Source organism: Maylandia zebra, linkage group LG23 (genome assembly GCF_041146795.1).
Source record: "Maylandia zebra isolate NMK-2024a linkage group LG23, Mzebra_GT3a, whole genome shotgun sequence".
NCBI lineage: Eukaryota > Metazoa > Chordata > Actinopteri > Cichliformes > Cichlidae > Maylandia > Maylandia zebra.
The window spans coordinates 40,507,809-40,535,187 of NC_135188.1; the positions used below are offsets into that span (position 1 = coordinate 40,507,809).

The following is a 27,379-nucleotide window of genomic DNA, read 5'->3' on the forward strand; positions in this document are numbered from 1 at the left end:
ACCACACATACGTGTGGGATGAGGGATGTGTGCGATTAACTTGTGAGGAAATTAAATCCTGGAGTGTGGACAAAAGTTACGATTTGAGGGTTTTTTTTAGGCACACAGTCAACGCTGCAAAAGATAAAACTAAAAAAAACCCAAAAAACCCTCAAATCTGTGTTCCTGGTATCTTGCTACACCTGAGGGGCTTGCATAAGAACAAAGGCTGCCTGTAATGCTCGGAGCTATATCTATGAGTACATATTCCATTGTTGTCTGTGCATCTACTCTGACCTCTTCCATCCAACCTATCCTATTCGTGGGAATTGTTTTCCCTCATCAGACGACGACATGTCAGAGCACAGCTCCGGTCACGAAACGCCCGCCAGCAGCTCGTCTCGCCAGGATCTGGATGCAGACGATGGAAAGAAGAAGAAGAAGAAGGATGAAAGGAAGAAGAAGGAGAAGAAGACCAAAGGGAGGAAGAAGTCACTGGATTCTGTGGAGGACACAGAGAAGAAGACCAAAAAGAAAGGATTTGGCATCTTAAGGTAAGGAGATCTTCAGGTCCGAATACTTAACATCCCGAATTGATGTTTAACTAGTTTGTAACTTGTTGGCTTCCCCAGTTGAAAGCTCCCGTCATCAACAAAAATGACTTGACATGGACTTTCTGACAAATAGAACCTAATGAAGATGTAAACATTAGTTAAATATGTACATGAGCCCTGTTGCTGGTCGCTGGCTGACTGCAGATGGATTGAATAGCACTCACAAATTAACTTCTTTCCACTTGAGGCAATAGCTGACACTTTTAAACGAAACATTTTGTATTTCTGCAATTACAGTTACAGAGTCAAATAAGGTGCTGACATTAGCTTTATCTCTTCATGCGTGTCCTGGCAGGAGTGAAGCATGTTAATTGGCACGGTGGTAATAAGTGTCCTATAAACGACTGATGGGAACATTAATGGATCCTAGAAGCACAAACCGAGCCAGTGTAATATGCTTTTATTCTGGTTTTCCAAGTTTAATTACATTTCTAAGTAATTAAACAGAGACATATTAATTTTTCATTTTTATTTTATTAACCCATTGCAATCAAATTGGGGAATGTGCTGCCTTTTGTATATACACTGTTCAAAAAATTAAAGGAACACTTTGAAAACATATCGGATCTCAATGAAACGAAGTCATGCTGGGTATCTGCGCTGATGGATTGGGTAATGTGTCAGGAGTGAAAGGATGCCACATTGTTTGATGGCAATGAAAACTATCAACCTACAGTGGGCTGAATTCAAAGACACGGCAAAACTCAAAGTGAAAAGATGATGCAGCAGACTAAGTTTCATTGCAATTTCTTTGCAGCAACTCAAAATGGTGCTCAGTAGTTTGTATGGCCTCCGCGTGCTTGTATGCGTGCCTGACAAGGGGCATGGTCCTAATGACACGGCAGATAGTGTACTGGGGGATCTCAGAGCTCCTGGTAGACTCTAATGGTGTCGGATGGACACAAACATGTCCCAGAGATGATCAGTTGACGTCTATACAGGTCTGTATCTCCCCAGACCATCACTTATTCTTACGGGCAGCTTTCACGTCTGTCACATGTGTTCAGGGTGAACCAGCACTCATCTGTGAAAAGCACAGGGTGTCAGTCAGTGACCTGCCTATTCTGGTATTCTATGGAAAATTCGAATCAGGCCCCACGGTGCTGGACAGCGAGCAAAGGGACGACTAGAGGACGTCAGGCCAATCTCATGAAGTCTGTTTCTGATTGTTTGGTCAGAAAAATTCACACGAGCATCCTGCTGGAGGTCATTTTGTAGCTCTGGCAGTGCTCGTCCTGTTCCTCCTTGCAAAAAGAAGCAGATACTAGTCCTGCTGATGGGCCTTTTACGGCCCTTTCCAGCGCTTACAGACTGTGCTGGGAGACAGAGCAAACCTTCTGACAATGGCACATATTGATGTGCCATGCTGGAGGAGTTGGACTATCTGTGCAACCTCTGCAGGGTCCTATGCATCAGCTCATGGTACCAGGAGGGACACTGACCCTAGCAAAATGCAAAATTACTGAAAAAAAAAAGATGAGGAGGGAAAATGTTCAGTGATCACCAGTTAGCATTAGCCTAACTCTATAATAATAGTATTATCATTACAGCTTTAGCTGAAACAAAACCATTTAAAAGGCTTTGCTTTGATTTTTTTTTAATCAAATATTTTCTAATTTAAAAGAAAATTAACAGCTAGAACAAACCAGATAACTACTCCTAAAGCTCAAGCTATAGCATCGTCTGAAAGCATCATTACTTATATTGTTCTCTTTAAATTGAGCTGATTTTCATCTGTATTATTTTCTACTAGTCTTTTATTTTTAGGTTTGCCTGCTGGTTAAAACCACATGTGCATTTTGTAGCTGTGAGGGAAACAGACATCAGGTGCATCCCTCCTGTAAACAGAAGAATCGATGGACAGAAGCAGCACTATGTCTTACTTTTCTTGGTTAAGTTTCAACAAATTACCTCTGCGAGCACAGCAGGATTACGGGATCTTGGATATTGGATGTGAACACAACCTTCTCAGTAATGGAGGGTATCCATTATTTCTCAATCCAAGCAAAGTTGCACAGTAGTGACCCAAACCGCTCGTCACCCCCCTTATCAACATGTCCCCATCGTGATTTGCGGTGGTCCAATCCCACCAGCTGCAATCCTTATCTATTGGCAGTGACACGGTGTGGTCAGTGTATCACTACACTTCCAACACTTGAGATTCAATTAGGCTGTGACGAGAGATAGCGCGAGCTGAGCGTTGGCCTACAGATGGCAGATAAGAATCCAATCGGCCACAGTGTCAAGGGCAGTAATGGAGGAGATGTTCACACGTTGAGCCCGGTAGGGGAGAGTCGAGCCGGGGCTGGGAAGGGCAAGATGAAGGACACACTTGGAGGAGGTACATGCAAGAGCACATGTCAGCTTGTAGTTGAGTGTAAAGCTGAAATCCACTTCGCCTAGAGCTGGATTTACCCAGGAAAGACAGTTTTGTTTCCTATTCTGCGCCACACACATTGTGTTTATATGAAGCTCTACACATGTGCTGCACAAGGACTCCTCGTTTTTCTGTTTGTACTTCTGCATTTGGATCCTCGCTTCTCTCTTCCTGCCTTGTGTATACTCTCCTTGTCTCTTTGCCTTTACTTGCCAATTTTCACTTATTTTTATTTCTCACAGTTCAAGTTCAGGTGTATCAGTAAAATGCATCTGTCATTGGGCTCGCACATCTCACTATGTCCACGCTCTTTTTTCCCCCCTCTTAATTTAACACAGTAGTCGGAAACAATCAAAACCAGCCTGCTGCTGGTCTCTTGCACAGACTTGGACTCCTCTTCTACCTCAACAATAGCCTGACTATTGTAAAAGCTTCCAGATTGTCGCGCCGCACACTCGCCCCTCTCTCTCGCGCTCTCCCTGGCCTTTATCCGTCCAGCTTGATTGTTATTGAACTTGAAATATGACTTAATTAGCTGGAGTATTGCACTGTTCAATCTGATTGCAGCTCTCAAATGTTATTTTACTCCAATGGCAGCATTAGGAAAAGGGCAAATTATAAACATATGACCTCAATTTACCACGGAAATGAAAGTGTGCACAACAACAGCTAGCACGACAAATGCTGGAAGCCGGCCCCGTCCTTCCAGTGGCCGTAAATATTTAATTTAGCTGCTGCATTGTTTGAAGAGCAAGTTGTTTTTGGCATTGGGTAGCAAACAGCTGGATATACGGTGACCTCTGGAAATCACATATTTGTTGTGGGAACATTTATTTTTTCTAAATTCATACATGATCCTCATTGTATTGTTTCATGGCCTTGCATTTAAAAGCCTAGATGTTGTTATTTTACATGAGTGCAGCAGTTTGCCTTAAGAAACGTGTTTGTTTAAGGTAAAAAAAATTAATTACATCATTTGATAAAACGGTGAATATCCTTTTGGAAAAATCCATGTAGTCTTTATTGAATCGAAATGCACACGATGGTAAATTGGCCAGCCAAGCAGCAGCCTTTCCTGTTTAACCCATTAACACCTAGTGTATCATTTGATACATACAGTTTTTGTGTGTTTTTGAGACGTCGACATCATCAGTGTGGTTTATTTTTCCACCATGAAGAACCAAAATAAGATGCACAATCAATTTTTAGCAGTCGATTACCAAAGATGCCAGATGTAGCAAATATGATACCAATTAAAACTAAAATATTCAAATTAATATTGGGTTTTTTTTGTTTAATTTGTCAAAAAATTTAAATAAACACTCCATTTTCCAAAAAATTGAATTTTATTTCGAGTTTCAGGTTTTAAAGAGGGCTTAAAATTCGTTTTTTGTAAGAATTGTTTCCTAGAGATGCTTTCAATGTAACAGTTCAGCACATTAATCGAGTCACTGAGCGCGACACAGTGGGAATGCTCCTTAACTCACCACATAATACTGTCATGATATGTTACCCACGATAACGCATGATATCAAAATTAGTGTAACTTAGATAGAAATGCACCTAAAAAGGTGTAAAACTGTAATTATGGATTCATTCACGTCATTGTGCTTTGAGTGTGTGTGTGTGTGTGTGTGTGTGTATTATTATTCAAATTTAATAGTCCAGTTATTCATTTAAGTAGGCGCTGATTTATTTCCCTCCTCTGTTTGCCAATCCCCCTGTGAATTTCTCTTTTTTCCCCCCTAAAGGTTCATTAATTTCCATTCATTTTACTGTAGACTCATTCATTTGATAAGCACCACCGTAGGGAGTTGTAAAATAGTGACTCCGTTAAGTCAGATTGGCAGGGGAATCTATTAAGCACCTGCATGTATATATTTCCACCAATTGCTGTGAAATTGGTGGAGCACATATTTTGTACCATTATTTGACAAAAAATAGTCACGATTTAGCATACGGTGGTCAGAATATCCGATTTTCTCTTTATAGCTGTCATGGTGAGAGATATTCAAGGTATTATTGTGATATTTAGAGTAAATCTGGGGGGAAATACCAATTATGCTATTGGTTAATTTAATTTCTAACTTTATTCTCATACACTTATTGCATATTAGAAGTGCATGGCCCATGCAAGGTCTCTAACTGTGCAATAGCATACAAACAGAACAATTATGCAGGTATTTTAGTAATTATTTGAGCATTATAGTCGCCACAGTGAGTCTTTTTTGTGCGTACAGTAAGCCGGGCCCGCTCTACAAGCCGGTTGTGATTTGATTTGAATCTCAGGGACTGCTGTGAAATCGACTTTGTAATGAAATTGCTTCCTGATTTCTGTTTCACTGTCAAATAGTCCAAACTGATTTGGACGTTTGCCAGTTTTTTTGATGGGTGGGGGGGTTAAAACAGAACTCCCATCGAATTAAACAAAGTGTCAAAAAAGACACACCGTCTTAAGGTTAAAGATGGAAGAGTGCGTTCTGCTTCCTGTATGTGTCCCTCCTGTTCTGGGCTCGGATGCGGTTTCTCCTCTTTTTCATCACCGTGCTCACAAAGCCCCATTCGCGTCTTGTCTCCCTGATTGCTAAATAAGCCAAGACAAATGGCAGTGCCCTTCAGACCTTCCTCAGTAGCACTTGACTGCTCGTCTTGTCTGTATTCAGCAGACGGCAGTGAAGTCTTTGCCCAGGACGTAGCCTCGGGGGCCGTGCTGCTGACAGACCGCGGAAAGACTAACACTAGGCTGCTCTTATGTTTTCTCTCAACGTCGCCGCCATATCTGCAGAACAAGACAGGTTAGCCTGGTCAGGAGTTTCAGATGTCCTTATCAGAAAAAGGATATTTATCTTCCACTTTTGGACTGTAATAAAACCTTTGCCTACAATATTATTTTTATCTCGAAGTAAAAGCTAGAGCTCCCTCCTCACCATTCCCCAAAGTGATATTTTTACAAGTTTCTCAGCCTTGGAAAGTTGCTGAGGGCGTTTGTTCTTGTGTGTACAGCTTGAACTGCTTGAGCTCAGACCCGGTCTTGTTTTCATGAAGGATTAGACATGTTATGGTTTTATCCAGCACGACTTAATCAGGAGGTCAGGGTTGTGTGCAACGCTCCCCGTTTCACTCCCAAGTGACATTCGGTCTGCACTGAAATGTGGATTTGTGTTTATACACAGATTCATGCAACTCCATCAGCTTGAGCGTTCATCACACCAGTCACCGGGTGTGTCATTGCTCAACTCCGCTGCCGGCCCTGCCGGGCACTGACACACGCCGTCTGTTTCGTGTCCCGTCAGTCACTCAGTCAGGATCAATGTGGAGCTGTCGCTATCAGCACGTCTCCTGCCGCCACCGCACGCAAACACCCCTCAACCCATTTAAGGGACATGAAAGTCGACGCTTCTGATCTGCTGTTTACAAATCCCACGTACGACATCGTACAGTATATCCTCTCCCCCGCTCCTCTGTTTGCGGCGCAGAAGAAATCCGACAGTGACGCAAGCCAATTAGCTCCGTCCGTTCCGCTCTCATCCTATCGCGGAGCAGCAGAATGTGCGGGGTGGAAAAGGTAGTCACTGGTGGGCTGTGCTCTGCAAAACCAAAGTCTCGGTGTCAAACTGAAGGAGCTCGACGCTTGATGATTTCTGATGGATTACTGCTCTTATAAGTGCGCCTGTCTTCCTCCTCCTTGTTCCTCGAGCCTTTGCTCTTCCAATTTTAGTTTCCCGATGAGCCTTTTCTCCTCAGATTGTCCTCAAATGTCCTTTCTTTGTTCTGTTTTGCTTCACTTAGCTTTCTATGGTTGAGTATCTCTTTCCCAGTTCATTTCTCTCTGTCCTTGAGTGAACTATTGATTTAACTAAGCAACACTGGATAAAATTAGCTTCAGAGTCCTCGATGGATTCACTCGAGTTTCTAATTTTCTATTATCAAGTGTGCTAATGACTAGTGCGAGGTCCAAGAAACCTCCTGCCAGTTAAACAGAGGCAGGGCGTGTTATTCCTTTACTCTGAGGTTTCTGTGGACTGTTATTTTTTTCTGTTCCTGCTCTGGTATGAATGGTTGTCACTGCCCATCTGTTTATTTGAAAGAAACCAGGAAAGTAAGGCCGACCATCGGTGCGAAATAATAGTAATGTGGAGCACTGAAACAGGCCACAACAGTGCCGCAGTGACTTTAAACACCAAGTGACCTTAAGATCAGCAGGAAGGGAAAGGAATCTTGAATAGGCTGTACTTGTCAGCCGTGTTGGTAGGCATATCAAAATCCCTCTGACATGTTTGTGTGGGTGCCTCACAGCAGTGACTCTAAGCTGTGATGGGGTAAATCGGAGGTGCATTACCTAATCCCACCGTTGGGTTAATGCACTGCAGGTGGATTTCTTTGATCCAGCATCTCATCTGGCATTTAAGGGCTGCTAGCTGCGCTGATACAGAAAGGAGTCTGCACGACAGTATTTATTAATGTTAGTATTCCCTTTTGTAAAATATGCGTAAGGCCATATATTTTGCTCACAGGATATCTCTTGTGGATAAGCATTATCACTCCCTCTATTCATCTCTTTATCTTTCCATAAATAATGTATGCAAAACCACAAATCACTTTCTTTGCACACTTGACAGGCGTGGAACTCGCAGCTATCGCTTACTAATCAGGGCTGCCTTAAATACACGTTCCTAGGGAATGTAAAGCCTTGCAGAGTATATTCTCCCTGCTGTATACTTTGAGCAAAGGTTGGCTGAATTAAAATGAGAGAGTGCAACCGTGCATAGCTGAGGGCTCGCATTATTATTAAATCCTTTATTTAAACAGGTAATCTCATTGAAATCAGGGTGTCCTGTTTTTAAAGGAGACCTTTGCAAAGATAACATGAGAATGGACATTTTGAAATTTAGGAAAATCTTATTCAGGAGTGATGCTCATGCATAAAATCCTCAAATAAAATAAGAGAATGTAGTTTTCAAACTTTTGTATTTAATCCTATTTGTATGCAGCAAAGTATCTGAACCCAGTTGTAGAGTAAATAAGAGGTGCAGCTAGTGTTAGAACTTCCTGTGACTCGGCATTGTAAGTACTACATTTAAATCTTAACAAGGCAGCAGAGGTAATTGGGTAATTTTTAATAAACAAACATCAAGCAGCACTGCTCCCTTATGTTTGTTTAAGAGGACCATCTCAAATTTTTATATAAGATACAGTGGTTGGTAATAAAATGCAGCACCCTGTAGTAAATGGAATAAAGAATATTCAAGGTGGAGGAGGAAGCATATGTATAAATAGCATTACCATCAAGAAAGCACTCAGATTTCTGGAGTGTGTTCCACATGGGTCTTAAAAGTGAGTAAATAATTCTGAATTATTTATAATAATCAATAGTTTTTATTTTATGACCATGAAGATTTCAAAGGAGGCAGGATACTCTTAGGTCACCTGGTGAATAGCATCCCCTTATGTTTCTTTACCAGAGGCCAGAGAACAAGCGTACTGTTTTGATAGGTGAAATGCAGATGCTGGAAAGAGGATAGTACCTCAAATAACCATTTATTAAAGCCAAGGTATGCAGAAGAGCATCTCCACATTTCTGGATGCACAACACGTGCAACGACTACACCAGGTGTCACTCACAGCTAGACAGCTTCAGGCTGATATGAAGGCGACCATATTTCAATTTACCATTTGTTACAATCAAAGTATGCAGAAGAGCGTCTTTGCATCCGACCTTGAAGCAGGTGGGCTACAGCAGCAGAAGACCGCACTGAATGTCACTCTTGTCAGCTAAGAATGGGAAACTCCAGTTCACACAGGCTCACCAAATCGTCTCAAACTGGTTTCTTGAACATGGCGGTGTGGTCACAAATGGCCTCGGCAGTCACCAGATCTCAGATCACAGGCCAGGAACATGGTGGATGTGCAACCACAAATCTGCAGCAACTGTGTAATGACCAAAATCTCTGACGGAAAACCTTTTGAAAGCATCTTTGAGATCTGTCAGGAAGATTCTGATGGAATCATTTAATAGATTGTTTATCTAGTCAAGCATAACATTTCCAGTGGCATAGCATAAGCTGCTAAATCAAATGCTTTGCATAGGTTGTGAGGGGCTATGCGACGCACACATAACGCAGCTGTTATTGTGCTGTGACTTAATCAAAAGCCCAACTGCTCTGATTAAAACTGTTTGGAAATTTACCAGGGACTTATGGATTTTTACTAGGCAGGAGAATTTTGATATGGGTTTCGAATATTTGCATTTCTGGTAATGGTACGTTTATGTAAGGGAGGTACATGCAAATCTTTTGCAATTTTACCTGATGCAAGTTGTGCACTGTGATTAATTCAAAGCTGCAGTGAAGGAAAGAAAATCAGTCCTTTTATTTGCTTTGAGCTTTAGTTGTGAGTGGTGAGTAGAACAACCTGGAATTTAGAGTGTGTGTGTGTGTGTGTGTGTGTGTGTGTGTGTGTGTGTGTGTGTGTGTGTGTGTGGCATTAGTATTTGGATATGTTGGCCTCGTCATTTTGTTTTTTGTGTGTGTTCTTATGGTGACAAATGTCCAAATTTATTATACTCGGTCCCAGATATAAATACCAGCATGGTTCTTAAAGCTACACGCTATTACATTAAAATACTGCTAACAACAACCAGTGAATCACCCTCCATAGAGGAAAAAGCAGTCCTAAAATGACAGCTATTTCATTTTTCTTGTCATAATTCAGAATTGTGCTCAATTTGCTTCCGGTAAGTCTCCGGTCGCCCTACATATAAAAAGCTGCCAAGTACTTTTTACCGTTGTTGGAAATGAGCTTTCTCGCAGCAGAAGCAGCTTCCTGTACTTGGTACTGAGGCACAATTCTAATTTACAACTTTGCCATGGAAGCAAACAGACGCGGACGCTATCACTGTCGGCAGCTGGCGGGAAAACAAATTAACTTTTTTCCCTCCATTTCTCCCCTCCATTCAGCACGATGGGCAGCTTTTCCTGAAATGATGCGCAGGTTTATTGGTGTTGATGCGAGCTGTCAGTCAAATATCAGAGGGACGGGAAATTGACAGTGGAGATGATGAGGAAATCCTCATGCATATATATCAGCTGATAAAGGGGGCAGTCGCGACGCGCCTCCGCCGTTCCTTCCCGCCGTCCTCCTCGCTCCCTTTTTCTGTCGCTACAACGCTTCCCCTTGACTCGCCTTCCCCTTGAAATCTCCCCTTCTCTTCTCACACGAAAAGCTTTTTATGTTTCTTGTTTTTCATAGCCCGGCTACACCTGCCTCCAACCAGAGCGTTTTGGCTCAGAGCCGCTCTCTCTCCCTCTCTTATTTACAGCTCTGGTGTTGGGCGGGTAGGGGAGGGGTGAGGCGAGGATGCCGACTCACTCCTTTGCAGCTTGACCGTGAAGGAGCTCCAGTGGAGCAGTTGAGGAATTAATTACTTTATTTACAGGCTTCTGAACAACTTGTTTACCTCCAGATTTTCCCTGGGAAGTTTGGAGGCCACCGGGTGTATACTCTTTTATTCAGATAAGTTTTTTTTATTATTATTGTTCATTAGTATGTTACACCCTATGTTACATAAGAAGCAATCTTCAGAGAACTAATTACTCTATAATGTTCTCTGCAGTTCTGCCAGCCAATAGAGTTGCTGTCACTGTTTTCAAATAGCTGTGTTCTCATTAGGAGCGAAGCCCTATTTTTCTTTTTTCTTTCTTTCGACTGGTAAAGTCTGAGTGAGTCATCCGGCTCAGGAACACAATACCCACATTTGTTCTGAGAAATATTGGCCACACGGTAATTACAAAATGAGACAGTGAGACGAGGCTTCCATTTGCGTTGATCGCTTTCACGATCCATCAGTCCCCGTCGAGTTATGACATTTGAATTGACCCCGAGGGACGGGCCTTTTGAAGCACAGACGCATTCGTATCATCCAGACGGCTCAGCGGCATCTCACCAGCCAGCTGCCCATCACTCACCGGCCAATTAAAGGTCTCAACGAGGCCACAGGAAACAGTCACGACCAATTAGCATGTGATCTTACCAACTCCTGGACGTACATGTGCTCAAAGCATCGGGCGCCAGGAAGTGATTACACCTCCACTGGCGGTTATGTCCTCTCCAGCCATGCCATGTGTGATGGATGGACTTCCTCTGTCATTTAATGTGCTAATGACAGACACATTCAAGAACACACAAGCGCACAAGTATTCCTCTTTACTTGAGGGTTTCCTTATTCCCCTCTACCGTGTATCTCCCACTAAAATACACTCAGAGCACGACCTCTGCTTTGCACGCCAAGAAGGTTAAGTGTTTCTTGTATGAGGATGTGTGAAGGGCCGGAGGAGCCAGTAGTCTAACCTTTCTCAGTCTGCCAGTGGCTCTCATGTGGAGTCACGGTGACCTAGCCTTTTTTTTGCTTCCAAGCCTGCAGCTGGAAAATGTGAAGAATTTCTATGATTCACAAAGTTCACAGGTGGTTTCCAGGAGTATTAAAACAGATTTTTCACTTTCATCCAGGTTTAAAGCATCCGGAACTTTTCAAAATGAGTTTAAATCTATGTATGTGTGTGTTCTTCTGTTGCCTAGGCCAGTAAAAGCCAGGTTTCAGACCACTGGCCAAATCAGGCCAAATAGAGTACTTTTGTAGATTTTCATCTAAATCTATCATCCTGTCAGAAACTTTGTCTTCTTTACCTACTATGGTGAACCTGAAACCTAAGACATACTGTTTGCTTTTGCAGTTTTAAACGTTTGAAACATTCCTAAGAGATTCTGGTCCATGTTGACATCATAGCATCACACAGTTGCAGGGGTGGCATCTGGTGTGGTCTTCTTCTGCTGTAGCGTGTCTGCTACAAGGTATGATGCATTCAGAGGTGCTCTTCTGCGTACCTTGGTTGCAATGAGTGGCTATTTGAGTTACATTTTCGATTTAAGTCACTTAAATCACCTTTCTTCCCCATTCTGATGCTCAGTTTGAACCACAACATCCACAGTTATGATTTTAAAAATGACTCTACCTGTTAAAATAATCCACAGAACTTTAAACCAAAAACATGAAAGGAAAATAACCAAGTGGTATGGTTAGTTCTTATTTGTAGTTTGTGTGAACTGACCATCTAAACCAGTGATTCTAGTCAGATTAAGTGCAGTATTATGCAAACCAAGCAAGATAAAGGCTTTGTGATCGTGTATGCTAATGTGCCTAGCTTTCATTATCTTAATCTGTTTATATCTCATTGCATGTGTGCGTGCATCCATGCATGCGTGTGTGTGATGTGTGCAACCAGGGCTGGACTGGGACAAAAAATCGGCCCGGGCATTTTGACTAGAGACCGGCCCACCAGGATAAAGATTGAAAATGTGACGTCATTCAGGGGCAAAACCGCAAAGGATTCTGGGAACTTGTGGCAAGAGGTACTAGCGCACCCAGGCTTTCAATTGAACTCAGTTACACAGCGATAAAAAGAAACCCAAAAAATGGCAAGAAGCTGTTGTATTATTAACTGCAATAGCTGGTCGCATGACAGCCACGGGAAGCCGACGGGTAAAGAGATCTTTTTTTTTTTTTTTACGTCGTTGAAGAGAAATTTTTTAAGCCATGTTTCCGAAGTAAGAGCCGACGGATGGTCTGGATATACCAAATATAACGTCTCAGAACACTCCAGCTCACATGTTAGTCTGCTCCAAGCATTCCCACAAAGGTCAGAGTTTTGTAGTAGTTAATACGTCATTTTTCTTAACATAATTGGTGATATAGGTTACAAGGAAGTCTGGCGCTGAACAGAAATTGTCGCGCTATGCTCCTTTGTTTATTGTGCATAAATAGTGAATTGTCCTGACACAATATTGCGTTTCGCTTCTGTTATTATGGTACATTGACAAAAACATATACTTTTATTCACAGGATAAAACAGGGTTTTTGTATCACTAATTGTCCAGTGCGATTACAACATACAGTATTATTGTCACTGCTACATTTCTGTAATGCTACCAGAAATTATTTCCACTACTAATTAATTAACGTTGAGCTCAAAGGTTATATTAATAAACGGTTAACGAATGTGTATTTATGACGACGATTTGTGAGACTGGTAAACTTACCTTTGTTCAGACGATGGTCTTTCGTTCTACACGGTGCATTTCAAGGTCCTGCACCCATCCGTCAGTAAACTGTACCTGGGCTTGTTGCAGTGACCTGAAGTTACTAAACTTCATGAGTGTATGCACTCACTCCAAGAACCGTGTAATTATAAATCTGAGCGTGGTGAAAGTTGGGCAGCACGCTGACGTCTTTTGTCCACTCTGTGTGCTCCTAAGGGTCTGACCCTTTCACTCCTTTGATTTTTTCCTCGTATTGATAAACAGGTGTCTGCTGTTGTCAGATCTAGTTTTTATCAGCTTCGTCTCATCTCCAGGGCCAGACACTATTTCCCGTATAATGACTTAGAAAAGCTCATTCATGCTTTTGTAACGTCTAGACTAGATTACTGTAACTCACTCTATTCTGGTCTCCATGTTACCCTTCTACATAGATTACAGACAGTTCAGAATGCTGCGGCACGTATTCTAACTAAAACCAAGAAGTTTGACCATATTACTCCGGTTCTTGCTGAGCTGCATTGGCTGCCTATCAAATACCGTATTCAATTTAAAATTTTGCTGCTTACTTTTAAAATGATCAATAATACTGCACCAACCTATCTTAAGGAACTTTTAAACCCTTATGTCCCTGCCAGGGCTTTAAGGTCATCCTCGCAGTTACTGTTAGTTCAGCCCAGATCTCGGTTGAAATCTAGAGGCGATCGATCGTTTGCCTTTGCTGCACCTGAGTTATGGAACAGCCTCCCGATTGGCATTCGGGAGTCTGATTCTATTTTTTCTTTTAAAGCACGCCTTAAAACTTATCTTTTTGAACTTGCCTTTTCTACCCGTTAAATGCTGACTGTTAACTGCGACCTATTGCATTAACTTTTTACTATTCCTTTATTCTTGGTGTTCTCTATCATGCGGCACTGGGTCTGCTATAATCTATGTGCTGCAGTCTATTTTATTAGTGGCTTTCTACTGTGAACATTGTCTGCTGTTCTTATTATATCTGATATTAATGCTCTTAACTGTATTATTTTATTGTTTTTTTGTAAAGCACTTTGGTATGCCTAGGCTTTTAATGTGCTCTATAAATAAAGGTTGTTGTTGTTGTATTTTTCTTTGTCTTTTCGTCGAGTCTGTCTTTGTACGGACCGGCATTGTTCTCCTTTTGTTTTGTACATTCCTTTTTTGTGCGGCAAAGAAAAAACAAGAAGGTATTGGAACCGGAGAATGAACGTTTTGCGGTACTGCAAACGCTTGCATTTGATGCGGTACTTGGATTGTTTTGCCACGAGTTCCCGGCATGCAATGCGCGAAAATCACGTGATTGCTAAACAAGGGGGAGGGTGCATCCAGCCTCCTCGGCTGTAATTGGTCCAGCCCAGAGTCGATCATGACCAATTGGCCAATCCAACACCTTTCATTATATATACCCTTCCTAAAAAAAAAAAAAATCCATCGGCCCATAAAAACAAAAAATCGCCAGCGGCCCACCGGCCAGTCCAGCTATGTGTGCAACAAAGAGTGGAGAGGTCAGTGCACTGGCTGAATGTACTGCCCAGACAATGGCCGAGTATGAAAAGGAGGCATATAGCCCAGTGGTCTTGTTAAATATGAATGGTTTCCCTGACAGAAGTGGGGAGCGAAATAAAAGACAAATTGCTGGGGGGGACAGATTTTATGTGGAATTGCTAAAATATGCCACATATCAGAATGCAAACAATTAAAGGGACGCCCATATTTCACCAGGCAGCCCCTGGACGGCGCAGCACTCCAGCACTTTACACTCCATCTCCTCTGTTTGCTCTCCCTTCATCCTTTTCCCTTTTACTTTTGCTTGCATCCCTTCTCACTCTTTTTTTTCTTTCTTTTCTTCTTCTTCTTCATCTTTTTCTTGGACAACCCTTCCTTTCTCAGTCCTTTCCTATTTCCTTCTATCCTAGCACCTTCTTCCCGCCCTCTCTTCATCACTTATTGTCTGACTGAAGCATCAGTGCTTGAAGGACCGGCCAGGCGTTGATTAAGACAAGCTTTCCATATGCTTTCTGCTCCCTTGAGAGCAACTTGCTGTGCGTTCATACCTGCCTGCCTCGATCCTCTCTCCTTTAGGTGTTAAATTACTCTCATTTGAAGAGGAAATTTGGCGGCTCCTCCTCCTCTTGCGTTACAGCTTGTTGACGACACCGTAGTTTCTTTGACATTGCGAAGTAGCAAAACGTTCTCATGCAAGAGTCAGTTTACTGGCTTGCTTTTGGTCCGTAAGTCCTACTGAGCTTTTATTCTCCTTTGCTACATGCTGTGCCCTTCCTCACTCCATGATCTTTGAATTATCTTCTGCTGTGATGCTCAGCTAAAGTACTTTAAAGAACTGAATATTAAGATAGCTTATACCCTCTACTTGTATCTTCCTCCCTACATTATTAATGCCTTCTAAATGAAGCTGTTTTAACTACGATTAGCACTTGGGTGGATCTAGCTACAGATTCATCCCAGTCCTATCGGCGCTTGTATCCGGCATCAATGGAAGCTGATTTGGGCCAAATTGCTGGTGTACTGTGCAGGGCATATGGAGGGAAAGTCAGATAAATAGATTTAATTATGCCCGGTGGGGAAAGCTCATGGCCTGCTGGCTGTTTTCATTATCGAGCAAAGGTGGGACTCTCTTCAGAGAGGCCTGGATTGGCTGGCCTAGCTGTCTGCCAAAAGCCAGCTTCCAGCGGCCTGACGTGACCTCGTCGTTGGGCGGCAGTCCACTTGTAGCCCGATCCTCACTTCCACAAGGAAACCACACCAATTTTAAAGAGCACTTGTTGTCTATTTTTTGCCCTCAGTGCTATTCTGTCTATTGGAAGCCTGAAATATTTTCCGACGGGTCTCACTGTTGAGCAGTGCCACTTCGCCAGAACAGGAGAAGAAGGCACCGTGTTACATCACGGCTCTGTTAATCTCCTCCCCCCCTCTTCCCATCTCTCCTGTTTCTCTCTCCGTCTGCTTCTCAGTTTGTTTCTCTTTCACTCGCCTCATATCTTTCCCCTCCTTTACTTTCTTTACTGAAAACTCCACTGAGATATGTGCACTCTTCTCCAAATACATACAGAGCAATCTAATTACTGCGATAACATTTCTGCTTGGCTGATTAACTGTTCTCCCTGTGCCTCTGAACGCAGCTGCATTCCCTCTATATATTCCTAAGCTCCTTATTCCTCCCCAGCCGAGCTGCACTTTCACAGGAGCTTTGGCTAACACATCCATCCCTCGTCTTCTCTTTCACTTTTTCTCGTCTTTCTCTCTTTCTTCTCTGCCTCCTTCTTGTTCGCTTATTCTCCCAGGCAGATGGGCTATTTAGCCGGCTCTCACTTTTTCTGGTTTGCTCATTTAATTCCTCTTTTCTTACTTACTCATTGTTTTTTTTTCCCCTGCCTTTCTCTTGCTTTCTTTTCTCTTTTTATCCACTCTGCTTCTTTATACCTTGCTCTTATTCTCCAGGGCGAATAGGATTTGGCCAGTTTTCTCACTTGCTCTGAGCTATCTGCAGCCTCGTTATTGAAAAGGACATAACAAGCCTGTTGCAAGAAATCATTATTTTTTGTGGTAACACGCTACGAGTCAACACAGACTAGAAAACAATGCATGCTATGCATGTGATGGTTTTACCATCACGTATAAGTGGCATTGTTCACATGCTCGCCTGTTTACAGAAGGATTTTAATAGTGTACCAGCCAGATGGCAGATCACTCCACAACACAGGGTTATTGTTATGTGTTAACAAAATCTTTTTTCAGTCAGAAATCTTTGAGGATATTCAGACGTTAAGGTTAAAGTATGGAAGCAGTTATCGTAGAGATACACACTATGAAGAAGAACAGGGATGAGCACATGTTTACAGGACATAAGTTGCCTCATTCTGAAGTTTGTCCTCTGACAAAAAGTCTTTTCTACCCTTTATTCTTCCTTCCATGTAGCATAGCGCAGTAATATATCCTTTACTTCCCTCCAAGACAGATAAAAGAAGCCCGACTAGCCTTGGAGCCTCAATTGATGCAGTATCAAATATAATGTCAAATAAGTCCTCCCCTGTAAAGGCTCCTCCAACCTTTTTTCACCTCAAAGACAGACAGAACTAATGCAAAGAGCCTCAATCAGCTGATCTCAGTGTCAGACGACATCAGCTGATGGCTCCGCTGAGACCCTTACAATCATCCAATCGATGTATCTCAGATAGGACTCCATTTAACAAGCCGCTTTGCAACCCACCTTCACCCCATAAACGTTGCACTGACAAAGATTTTCAGTCTCAGAATGTGCAAAGCCAACAGTCCAGAGGTGCCATAGTTACATACTAACATATGTTGGTAGAGACAAAAATGCATCGCATCAGGTTTAGCGTCTTATTATTTGCTGCTAGTATTATTTAGGGTCAGTTTTAAGCCTGTGCCTCTCTTGTGTCCTGATATTTCCGTTGGCATGTTTGTGACTTCTGCTTGAGGTCTCCAGCTTGATGTTTTTGGGCTGTTCCAATCTCGACTTCAAACTGGAGAGAATGCGGTTCTTGTGTTCAGGCTTCTAAGGAGCAGGACTTATTTCAATGAGGCCTCTGTTACGCAGTCATAGAGATCAGTCGGTGACCCTGTAGCAACCCTCAGTCACTAGAGAAAAATGTGCATTCCCCAGCCGGTTGGTGAGTGGTTGCTGGCTTTTGCAAGTTGAAGTTGGTTGTGGAGAGGGAGCTTCACCAAGGACATCAAATTTTATTATATTTGCTCTCCGAGCTGTAGTGAATTTTAAAAAAGTGCGACGCAAGCCGTAAAAGGAAATTGTTTCATTTTAAGCTAAAAGTTTCACCTTTTGAAACATGTTAGTTTCAGCCGTAAGGGACAACTTTTAACACCTTTTCAAGGGAAATATTCTCCGTTTTCATTTGCATCACACTCTTTATAGTCATGCAACCACTCAGCAGGTAGTTGGCAAGTGTTTGCAGAAAAGCTGCCATCTTCTTTCTTTAACTATGGGTGTTTGCTAGAAGCCAAAGCAATCGCAATGAGGTTATCAGTGCAATATTGTATACTTTCTTATGATAGATGTTATCTTGCAACAGCCAGCAACGTCCTGCAGCTACTCGCCAACCAGTTGGGGAAAACTCATTTTTTCCCTAACAACCAGCGGTTACCAGGGGCCCGTGCGACCAGATCCTAAGAAAAAGGATTTGCTGAAGTTGAAGCGAAAAGTATTATTTGTCGAGCTATAATGATTAAACTTGTTCATTTATTTACTTGACTTTACCAGACTTGAATTTTTAATGTTTAACTTTACTCGTTTTACCCATTTTGTTCTGTTCCAGTGGGTTCTTTCATTATCAGAATGTTTCCATTTGCTTTTATCGCTGTAAATCTTGATTGTTTGTTTTTAAAGTTTTAAACAGATATTGTATTAGTAGTTTTTCTTCCTTTCTTCTGGACTCATTTAGTTGTTTTTATCTTCCTTGCTCCTCTTCTCTCTTTAATCTGTTTCCTCTGTAGACAGAATGCTAAACCACCTTTGTCGCAGTGATGAGCCGCAGCGCTCTGCCGTTGTGTGTGTGATGCTTTAGCGTGTCTCTGTGTGAGCGTGTGCGCGCGCGCTTCAACTCAAATGTGGAATGGCAAGGTGTTCACAAGTATCATCAAGCCTGCAAGCGTGTGAGCACACACACGTAATGTGCACATGCACACGCGTCAATTAAATCCTTGTCCTCCTTGTGAAAACATGGCTTCCTCCACACGGGCCCACACACACACCCACGGTGCTAGCAGACAGCATTCTCACATCCCTCGTTATGCCTGCCGATAACCAACCACCCACTGGCTCCCTGTTGCACCACGTTAGGAAAGCTTATTAAGATTACACACAACTGCACACCATCAGAGTTGTTGTCACAATTGCAGAGAACAAAGAAGCCTTAATGCTGAGAATGGAAGTGAAGAGATGATTTTATTTAAACGGAAAACGTTAAGATCTAAAGCTGCTCTAAATGAGATTTCTAGTTTGTTGCAGTAATTTGAGATAGATGTTAAAGAAATCCTATATAACGATTTATCCGATGGAGCAAGCTCTTTTTGCTCCCTTTGGCCCTTTTCCTCCATCCTAGAGCTTTAATTGCACAGGTCAGGTTGGTGACATCACCACCCAGGATAGCTGTGATCCTAGTGTTACATATAGAGCCTCATTAGAGGATGGCTAACTGAGCTCTTACGCCTCTTCCCCCTCTCTTCCACAGTAATGAGAATGACAGTTGCTGTAGTAATTACAGTCACTATAGTTTCTTACCAGCTGAGATTCTGGCGCACCTAGCTGACTGCTTTTGGTCCGAATTAGGGTGTCAGTTTTGCAAAGTGCACTAGTCATCATCTGTTATGCCTGACTAAGGTTTTTCACATGAAATTTAGGGAAACCATAAGAAGAAGTAAAAAGAGGAAAGTTTTTGGTGCATAAATATACAATTATTTATAGGATTTCCAAATAACAAAAGGCCTCCCTTTGCAGCTATAACAGCTTTAACTCTTCTGGTTTCCACAAGGCTTAGGAGTGTTTATGGGAATCTTTGGCGATTCCTAGAGAAATGCATTTGTGAGGTCAGACAATGATGTTGGAGGTGAAGGCCTGACTCACAGTCTCTGCTCTAATTCATCCCAAAGCTGTTCTATCGGGTTAAGGTCAGGACTCCGTGCAGGCCAGTCAAGTTCTTCCACACCAAATGTGCTCATCCATGTCTTTACAGACCTCGCTTTGTGTACTGGTGTGCAGTCATGTCGGAACAGGAAGGGGCCATCCCCAAACTGTTCCCACAAAGTTGGGAGCATGAACTTGTCCAGTATGTCTTGCTGAACCATGAGTTAATTTCACTGCAACGTTTGTCCAAATTAGGATGCTGCAAAGTGGAGAAGAAGAAGAAAAAAAGAGGAAAGGCCTTTGTGAAGCATTAGCTGTTTGTCAAAGAAAACAAACTTTTTAAGACAAACATTTCAAAATTACTCCATGACAAATATACCGTACTTTATATATAGTGACAAACAGGCAACATCATCTCCTCTCACCGTCCCAGGCCTGCCAAGGTGATCCCAGGGCGGCTGTGGGAGCGGCGGGTTAATAATGACAACGACATCCTAATAATGGTTCCCAGTAACTCCTGTGTCAGTGGGGAGTGTATTAAATGGGACACCAGAGCAGCCTGACTCACAAGGACCCCCTACTTTTCTCTAATGAGAGTTTGATGGAGTGGTTGTGTAGGTAGATAATGCTAAGTTAATGAGATGTCCTATTCCATGAGACTGTTTGCAGTTCCCTGCAGAGTTACTGTGTGTTCGTTACCTCTGTTGATGTATATGCTGTCTTCTTTAGTGTGTGCAGCCGCTTACCTGTTTTTTGTGAACAATCTGTTTATTTCTAGTTTACTGCTGTGTGTGTGTGTGTGTGTGTGTGTGTGTGTGTGTGTGTGTGTGTGTGTGTGTGTGTGTGTGTGTGTTATTTGTGCTCATAGAGCTTTTCTTTTTTTCTTTTTTTTTTGTAGGTTCTTTGTCTTTAAATGTGCTGGTGCATTTTCACATTTTTATCCAGCTTCATTCTCGCACGCAACAGGAAATTAACTGTCACATTTCAGAACCAGTGACAGAGCAAAACCGGCGCTATACAGAGGAAGCTTAAAAAAACAAACCACAACAAAAAAAGAAAGTAATTAAAAAACAGAGAGAGAGAAAAGAGAAGCAGACATTAGTTTCATAGCAATAGGGAAACGATGGGGGGATGTTTGGTGATGAACAACGCATAAGGTGATGGGAAAGGTAGACGTCTCTAATTGGGAGTCCCACCCCTGTTCTGTGCCACCCTCTTTCTTTTTCTTTCCATCTTTTCTCAGACAATACAGTGAGAAGAAGAAGCTTTCCTAATTAATGCAGATATAATGATGGGTCCAACTGAGGACCTCTGCCCCCTCAGAATGTTGATTAAGGCGCTTTGTGTGTGTGTGTGTGTGTGTGTGTGTGTGTGTGTGTGTGTGTGTGTGTGTGTGTGTGTGTGTGTGTGTGTGTGTGTGTGTGTGTGTGTGTGTGTGTGTGTGTGTGTGTGTGAAGGCGGGCTGGGAGGGGTGGGGGTGTGAATCTAGCAAACAGCTCGGCCGACTAAACCTGGGATTTTGGATAATCATATATTTATGTGTAATATAATTATATGTCCACTGATGCATAGAAGATGAACAGCGCTGATATTTCTTTTCTGACGATGCTGATTTTTATATGGTTATCGCTGAGGTAATTGCTAGTCTGCTTTTGGCTCCTGCATAATGTGGGAGTGCTTAGAAAATCAAAATCAAAATAGTTCCAAGTAAAAAAAAAATAAAAATCTGTAGGGTAGAAAAAAGATGCTGCAGCAGCGCCCACACTGTTTCTGTGGCAAGTGATCTCTAGGAAGAGAGGTGGAAAAACATTACAGCAGCAGGGGCTTAGCATCCGCGATATCGCCGAAAGAAAAATAAAAATAAAACACGGATGTTGCAGATGACAGATTTTAAACTTCCCAAAACAGCTCAAAGATCAGTGTGAAACTCTGCCAGTGTTGCTTAAAGGGGAACGCTACACATTTTGCACATCAGGCTCAGTTTACCCGCCACGGCTCCAGCTGCTCTGCCTCTGAATACTGCAGTGTAATGCCTTCCATGACTTTTGTCGAGTCAAGGAGATAATGGGCTCTGCCCTACAGATCCTTCATAGCCACACAAGTGTTTCCACTTATTCTGGTCAATTAGACCCCTGCTCCGCTTAGGCTGAATAGAACAACACTGAAGTTGCACGAGGTCACTCCTTTTCTTGACCTAATATAAATGACAAACATGGAATTTGTTCCAAGCTACAGGTGTGACAAATTACTGGTCCTTGAGAAGAGGTCGAGTCAGCCAAAAATCACTATTACAGATGGTGCTGAGTTTCACAGATGAAAGCAGTTTACCAAGCAGTAGTAAAACAATCCTACGTAAATTAATTCAGTTCACTTCACCTCAGGTTTATTTATGTAGTGCCAAATCCCAACAACTGTTGCTTCAAGGTCCTTTACACTGCAAGTTAAAGACCCTGCAGCATTCAGTAGCTGTGAGCAACAACTAGGTGATGGTGAGAAGGAAAAACTCCCTTTTAATAGGAAGAAACCTCCACCAGAACCAGGTTTAGGGAGTTGCGGTCTTCTGGTGTGATCCGTTAAGGCAAAGGTGTCAAACTCCAGGCCTCGAGGGCCGGTATCCTGCAGGTTTTAGATGTGTCCTTGATCCAACACAGCTGATTTAAATGGCTAAATGACCTCCTCCACATGTCTTGAAGTTCTCCAGAAGCCTGGTAACGAACTAATCATTTGATTCAGGTGTGTTGACCCAGGGTGATATCTAAAACCTGCAGGACACCAGCCCTCGAGGCCTGGAGTTCAACACCCCTGGGTTAAGGTGTGAGGGGAAAGAGGAAAGAATAAAGGATGTGTATGTAGATAAAACATAGAATGTGGGAGAAGGAAAAACCCCTGGGGAGTGAAAAGAGGTGAGTCACAGGAAGTTCTGAGCCTGTAGCAGCATAATTATGGGATGTTCAGGGTCACCTGATCCAGACCCAACTGTAAGCTTTATCAAAAAACTGAATATTTAGTTAATTAAGTTTAATCTTAGTACTCTTTTATTCGTTTTATACAAGGTCCAATCTGAAATTCTGCACTTAAACAAATGCAAATCCTACTTGATTAAATGTGGCCGCTGGCACTTGTGCTATTTTTAAGATTAGTCCCGTTCGGACCACGTGTACATTCACATCTCCACTGAGAGCTGGATCAACCCCAGTGTGTCAGAGTCAGAGTGGCTACATTTTACCTTGAATTTCATGCTATACATGAGGAAGGTTGTCCCTCAGTTGCATCAGTATGTTACAGCACAAGTCAGTGTTGACAGTCTGACTCTGGGGAGTTGAAACGCTCATTTGGATCACTCCTCAGTATAGTGCACCATTGAAGGCCCAGTAGGATGTGTTTGCTACTGATTGGATCGCTAAATTTTAACAGAGCTAATGTGAGAGTCCTGTCCAGAGACTGAATTAGTGGTGAAGGCAGGTTACGTGGACAAAAGCTGCAATATTCTGATTAAAGAGTGGCATGTTTATGTGCTAGGAATTAGCATAGCAGTGCTTATCGAGGCCATCTGTGTGTGCTGTAGGAAACCGGCTTTATGGCTGTTTAGAATGATAAAGCTCATAAAAAACAAAAAAATGTTACACGAGCACAAAGAAATATCAATCGAGTTGAGTTTAAATGTCATGTTAAAGTAGGTAATCCTATGAGTTTACGACCTCGTGAGTACAAACTGTGCATATCAAAAGAAAATGATTTGATTTGGCGTCTCTATTTTCATCTTTCACAGTAAAACTCGAGCAATGTGAATATCTGACCTGCTTTTGGCAGCAGTCACCCACACAGGTACAAGTGAAGCGGGTAGATTAGCTAAAAAACAACTCTAATTGGTTTGCAGGATGGTGCCAGGCCAATGTGGCATCCCTGTCCAGGTTTCCACTTGGCCAGGCCAGCGGGTTACCATTCAGGCCACGTATCTGCCTGTAGCAGTAATGAGAAGTGCCTCACTGTTAATGAGATAAACACAGACATTAGATTGGCTCAGCGGGAGCTCAGAGGGAAGGAGAGGGTGAGAGAGAAAAAGAGAAGCGGGTTGGCGGGTGAGGCGGAGGCGGCGAGAGAGAGCGAAAAAGAGCGAGGGAGAGGGTGGCGGGCTCGGCGAGAACGACGATGTGAAAGAGAGGTGGAAGAATATGAAATATTTAGAGCAAAAGGCTCAGTTAATTTCTTGAAAGCACGAAGACGAGATTCATTGTAAGTCGAAGAGAGGTGGCGACGAGTATGTTCTGCCTGCGAAAACGAGAGAATAAGACTGCAGAATGATAATGATGATGATGGTCGTAATGGCAGAGTTGATAAGGAAAGGATAACACACTGCTGCGGTGTAACAGCTATTTTATTGAACAAAATGTTAAAATATTCATACTCCATATGCTACATGACAGCTCTGCGCCTTTTTTTTTCTGCATTTGCCCACACACACACACACACACACACACACACACACACACACACACACACACACACACACACACACACGTACACAAAGTGAGGATTGTCAGTTCCTGCTGTGACATTATAACCGTATCTATCATTAAGCAGTCTTTTTCCAGGCACAGCCGCTAATGAACGCACAGGAGTTACAATGAGTTTGTCTAGCAGATTTGGAAAGCTGATGCAAAGTGAAGAGTGTGTGTGTGTGTGTGTGGTGTTTTCATGTTGTGTGAGCCTCTCCGCCTCTTTCATCAACTCGTGCATGCTCTGTTGACTGAGTGAAGTGTGTTGTTTCATCATTAAAGTCTCCAAAAGGATACTAAAGCCCATAAACCGTCCTTTCAGAATAAGAGCACCACGGTTTTATCTGCCTGAGGCTTTAAGATGATCAAATTCACCCTCTTGTCGTTTCCAGGTTTGGCAAGAAGAAGGAAGACAAGAGCAAAGATGCAGCAAAAGCTTCAAAGAGCAAACTGGAGGCACTGAGTGAGGAGGAGCTGGACAGGATCCCTGATGACAGAGATGGGTATGAATCACAAAAAACCCCAACAACAACCAAAAAATTGACATTCTGTGTGTTGTTGTTTTATTATTATTTCACAGTCGAGGGTGTGATAACAGAGCGGCTTACAACATGTACAGTAGAATAATAATAGACCAGCATTTGTCACAGTAGTAAAGTGCTGCGATTGGCATCTTACCTGACAGCTCTGATGTGCCCACCTGCTCCTCCATAACAACTGCTCAGCCGAATGTCTGTCACAGACGAAGAATCACAGGGAAAATGTGTAAAACGTGTATTTTTGCTGCGCCTGTGCTCCTGTGTAACGCCTCTCCTCCTTGCTTACAGCTTCGACCCGCGTTACGCCGAGGTCCAATCCGGCCTCGCCACCCCTGACCCGTCCTCCCTCCCTGACGTGGAGGACGATGACAGCGACCCAAACTACGCTCGCATCAACAACTTCCGCCAGCCGCCCTCGCCGCAGTCGTACATCAGCCGTACGCCCTCCCCCGCAGTACCAGCCGGGGTGTCCGGCCCGCAGCAGGCGCCCTTCGAGGACATCGACGGGCTCTACGCCAAGGTGAACAAGTCCAGAGCTCCGCCTGCTTCACAGACCCAGCAGCAGAATCAGGCAGACAGGTGAGAGAGGGACACGGTGGAAAAGTGCTAGATTTAAATAAAATGTTCTCTTAATTTGAGCTCGCAAGTACGATATTACACATCTCTGTGTTTTAAATGCATGTTTGGCATTTGCACCTGTGCTTCTGCACCGAGTTGCGATTTCAGTGTACAGGTGGAGTCACACAAGGTCACTGGCCATGGTTTGATTGGCGTAAGTGAGAGAATATTTACACAAATCTACATTCACGATCTGCTAAACTGAGACATGCATAAAACATGAAGGCATGGTTACACAGTAACAGCATGCATTTCATTCTCTGTTGTCTTTTCTATAGATTTGACCTTTCATAATCTTTAAAACGTATGCAATATCATTTTTCTGTGACTGTTAGGACAGCTGGCTACAATCAATTGATACGTCACCTTTTACTGCCACGGATGGTTTCAACATATTTTCCTTCTAAAATGTTTGCTAAGAGTTAAATGGGTGTCGAGATTATGCTTCTCTTGCTCCCAGCCACGCTCTTATCTGTTTGGGAACTTGCTGGTTAGCGTCTGGGGAGCAGCTGCCAGTATTTTGGGGGCTTTTCCCCCCACTGGCAGCTGTTTTTAGTAACACTTTATAATACGACAAAGGGCGTAATTCCTCGGTAATTCAGTGTACACAATGTAATTATATTTACTTACAAATTCTTAAAAGGTAGATACACTAGAATAAAGCAAAAAAAAGTCACATGTTTACAGGAAACAAAATGATGATAATTCAAGTAGTGATTAATTAATTTGAAGTAGTGCCTAAATTCTGGGTTTTCTACCAGAAAAGATTTCTTGGTAATTTTCCATAAAAACAGCTATTTTCCAGGAAAGTAATAATAATAATAATGGATTGCATTTATATAGTGCTTTTCGGGGCCCTCAAAGCGCGTTACAATTCCACTATTCATTCACTCACATTCACACACTGGTGGAGGCAGCTACATTGTAGCCACAGCTGCCCTGGGGCGCACTGACAGAAGCGAGGCTGCCATATCGCGCCATCGGCCCCTCTGGCCATCACCAGTAGGCGGTAGGTGAAGTGTCTTGTCCAAGGACACAACAAGCGAGACTGTCTGAGCCGGGGCTCGAACCGGCAACCTTCCGATTACAAGGCGAACTCCCAACTCTTGAGCCACGATCGCCCGTCGGTATCACATTTATATTGATAAAATGGAATAATTGAATATCCATCATACACATCAACATAACAAATATTAAACAAATGTTTTTTAAAACCCTGAAACCTAAAAAAAACCAAACCCTCAGTGACCTTCATTCACCCCATATTACACCACTTGCCTAAAAAAGTACAGCATATAATGTAAGATGGGACAATATCTTTTGTTTTTCTGCTAAATTACTTAGTTATTTTCAGTGTAATCATTTCTTTTTTCATGCCCTTAGTTGTTGGCTTTATTTTAAAGTGTTACACTGTTTCCGTATTCCTGTTTTCAGCTGCTGCGCTAAAAGGAGGCAAATAATGCCACATGGTTCATCTCCCTTCTAATCCTATCCCTTGCTTCCTCTGCTCCGGCTTTTCCTCAGCCAACGCTAGCACAGTTTCCACTGGTACCCTCCAGCTCAACAGCATCGATCGCAGTCATTGTTAACCCAGACCCCAACTAATACAGTATAGCAATCTTACTCATGATCCACATGTTTTGTAAAGATTTAATGCCGGATGCTCTTCGTGACTCTACCCTCTCCATTTATCTGGGCTTGGAATTTGCACTAGGAGTACACTGGCTTGGGAACCAGAAAGCTTATGGTACCAAAAATCATGTCTCTTGTCTAAAAATTCAACATTATTCATATTTAGAAAGATTACATGCCTAGTGACGCGCACAAACACAGGGTCCAGGTGCAGCGGTACACTTCCCTGAAAGCATAAGGTTGCCTCTTCTGAGCCCTCTATTCAATTTAATGTTATTTCAATTTCAAGTCACCAGCTGTATCCTTGTCTGTTCATGCTTGGCACTAAAATCATGCAATCTGGATCGGACACCTCTTGACATACATGCAAAACAAATACAACCAGAATTACTAGAGAC

At 42.7% G+C, this 27,379-nt stretch overlaps 1 protein-coding gene across 4 annotated transcripts in view; it reads left to right on the top strand.

Annotated features, from left to right (window-relative positions):
- pard3ba (par-3 family cell polarity regulator beta a) overlaps positions 1 to 27,379 on the top strand; it is a 195,401-nt gene that overhangs the window by 115,154 nt on the left and 52,868 nt on the right. For all 4 annotated transcript variants that reach the window (XM_004552659.3, XM_004552660.3, XM_076880078.1 and 1 more), the window contains 3 exons: positions 326 to 533; positions 24,585 to 24,695; positions 25,020 to 25,310. In XM_004552659.3, the coding sequence (XP_004552716.3) occupies positions 326 to 533; positions 24,585 to 24,695; positions 25,020 to 25,310 (610 nt within the window). The remainder of the gene's footprint in view (positions 1 to 325; positions 534 to 24,584; positions 24,696 to 25,019; positions 25,311 to 27,379) is intronic.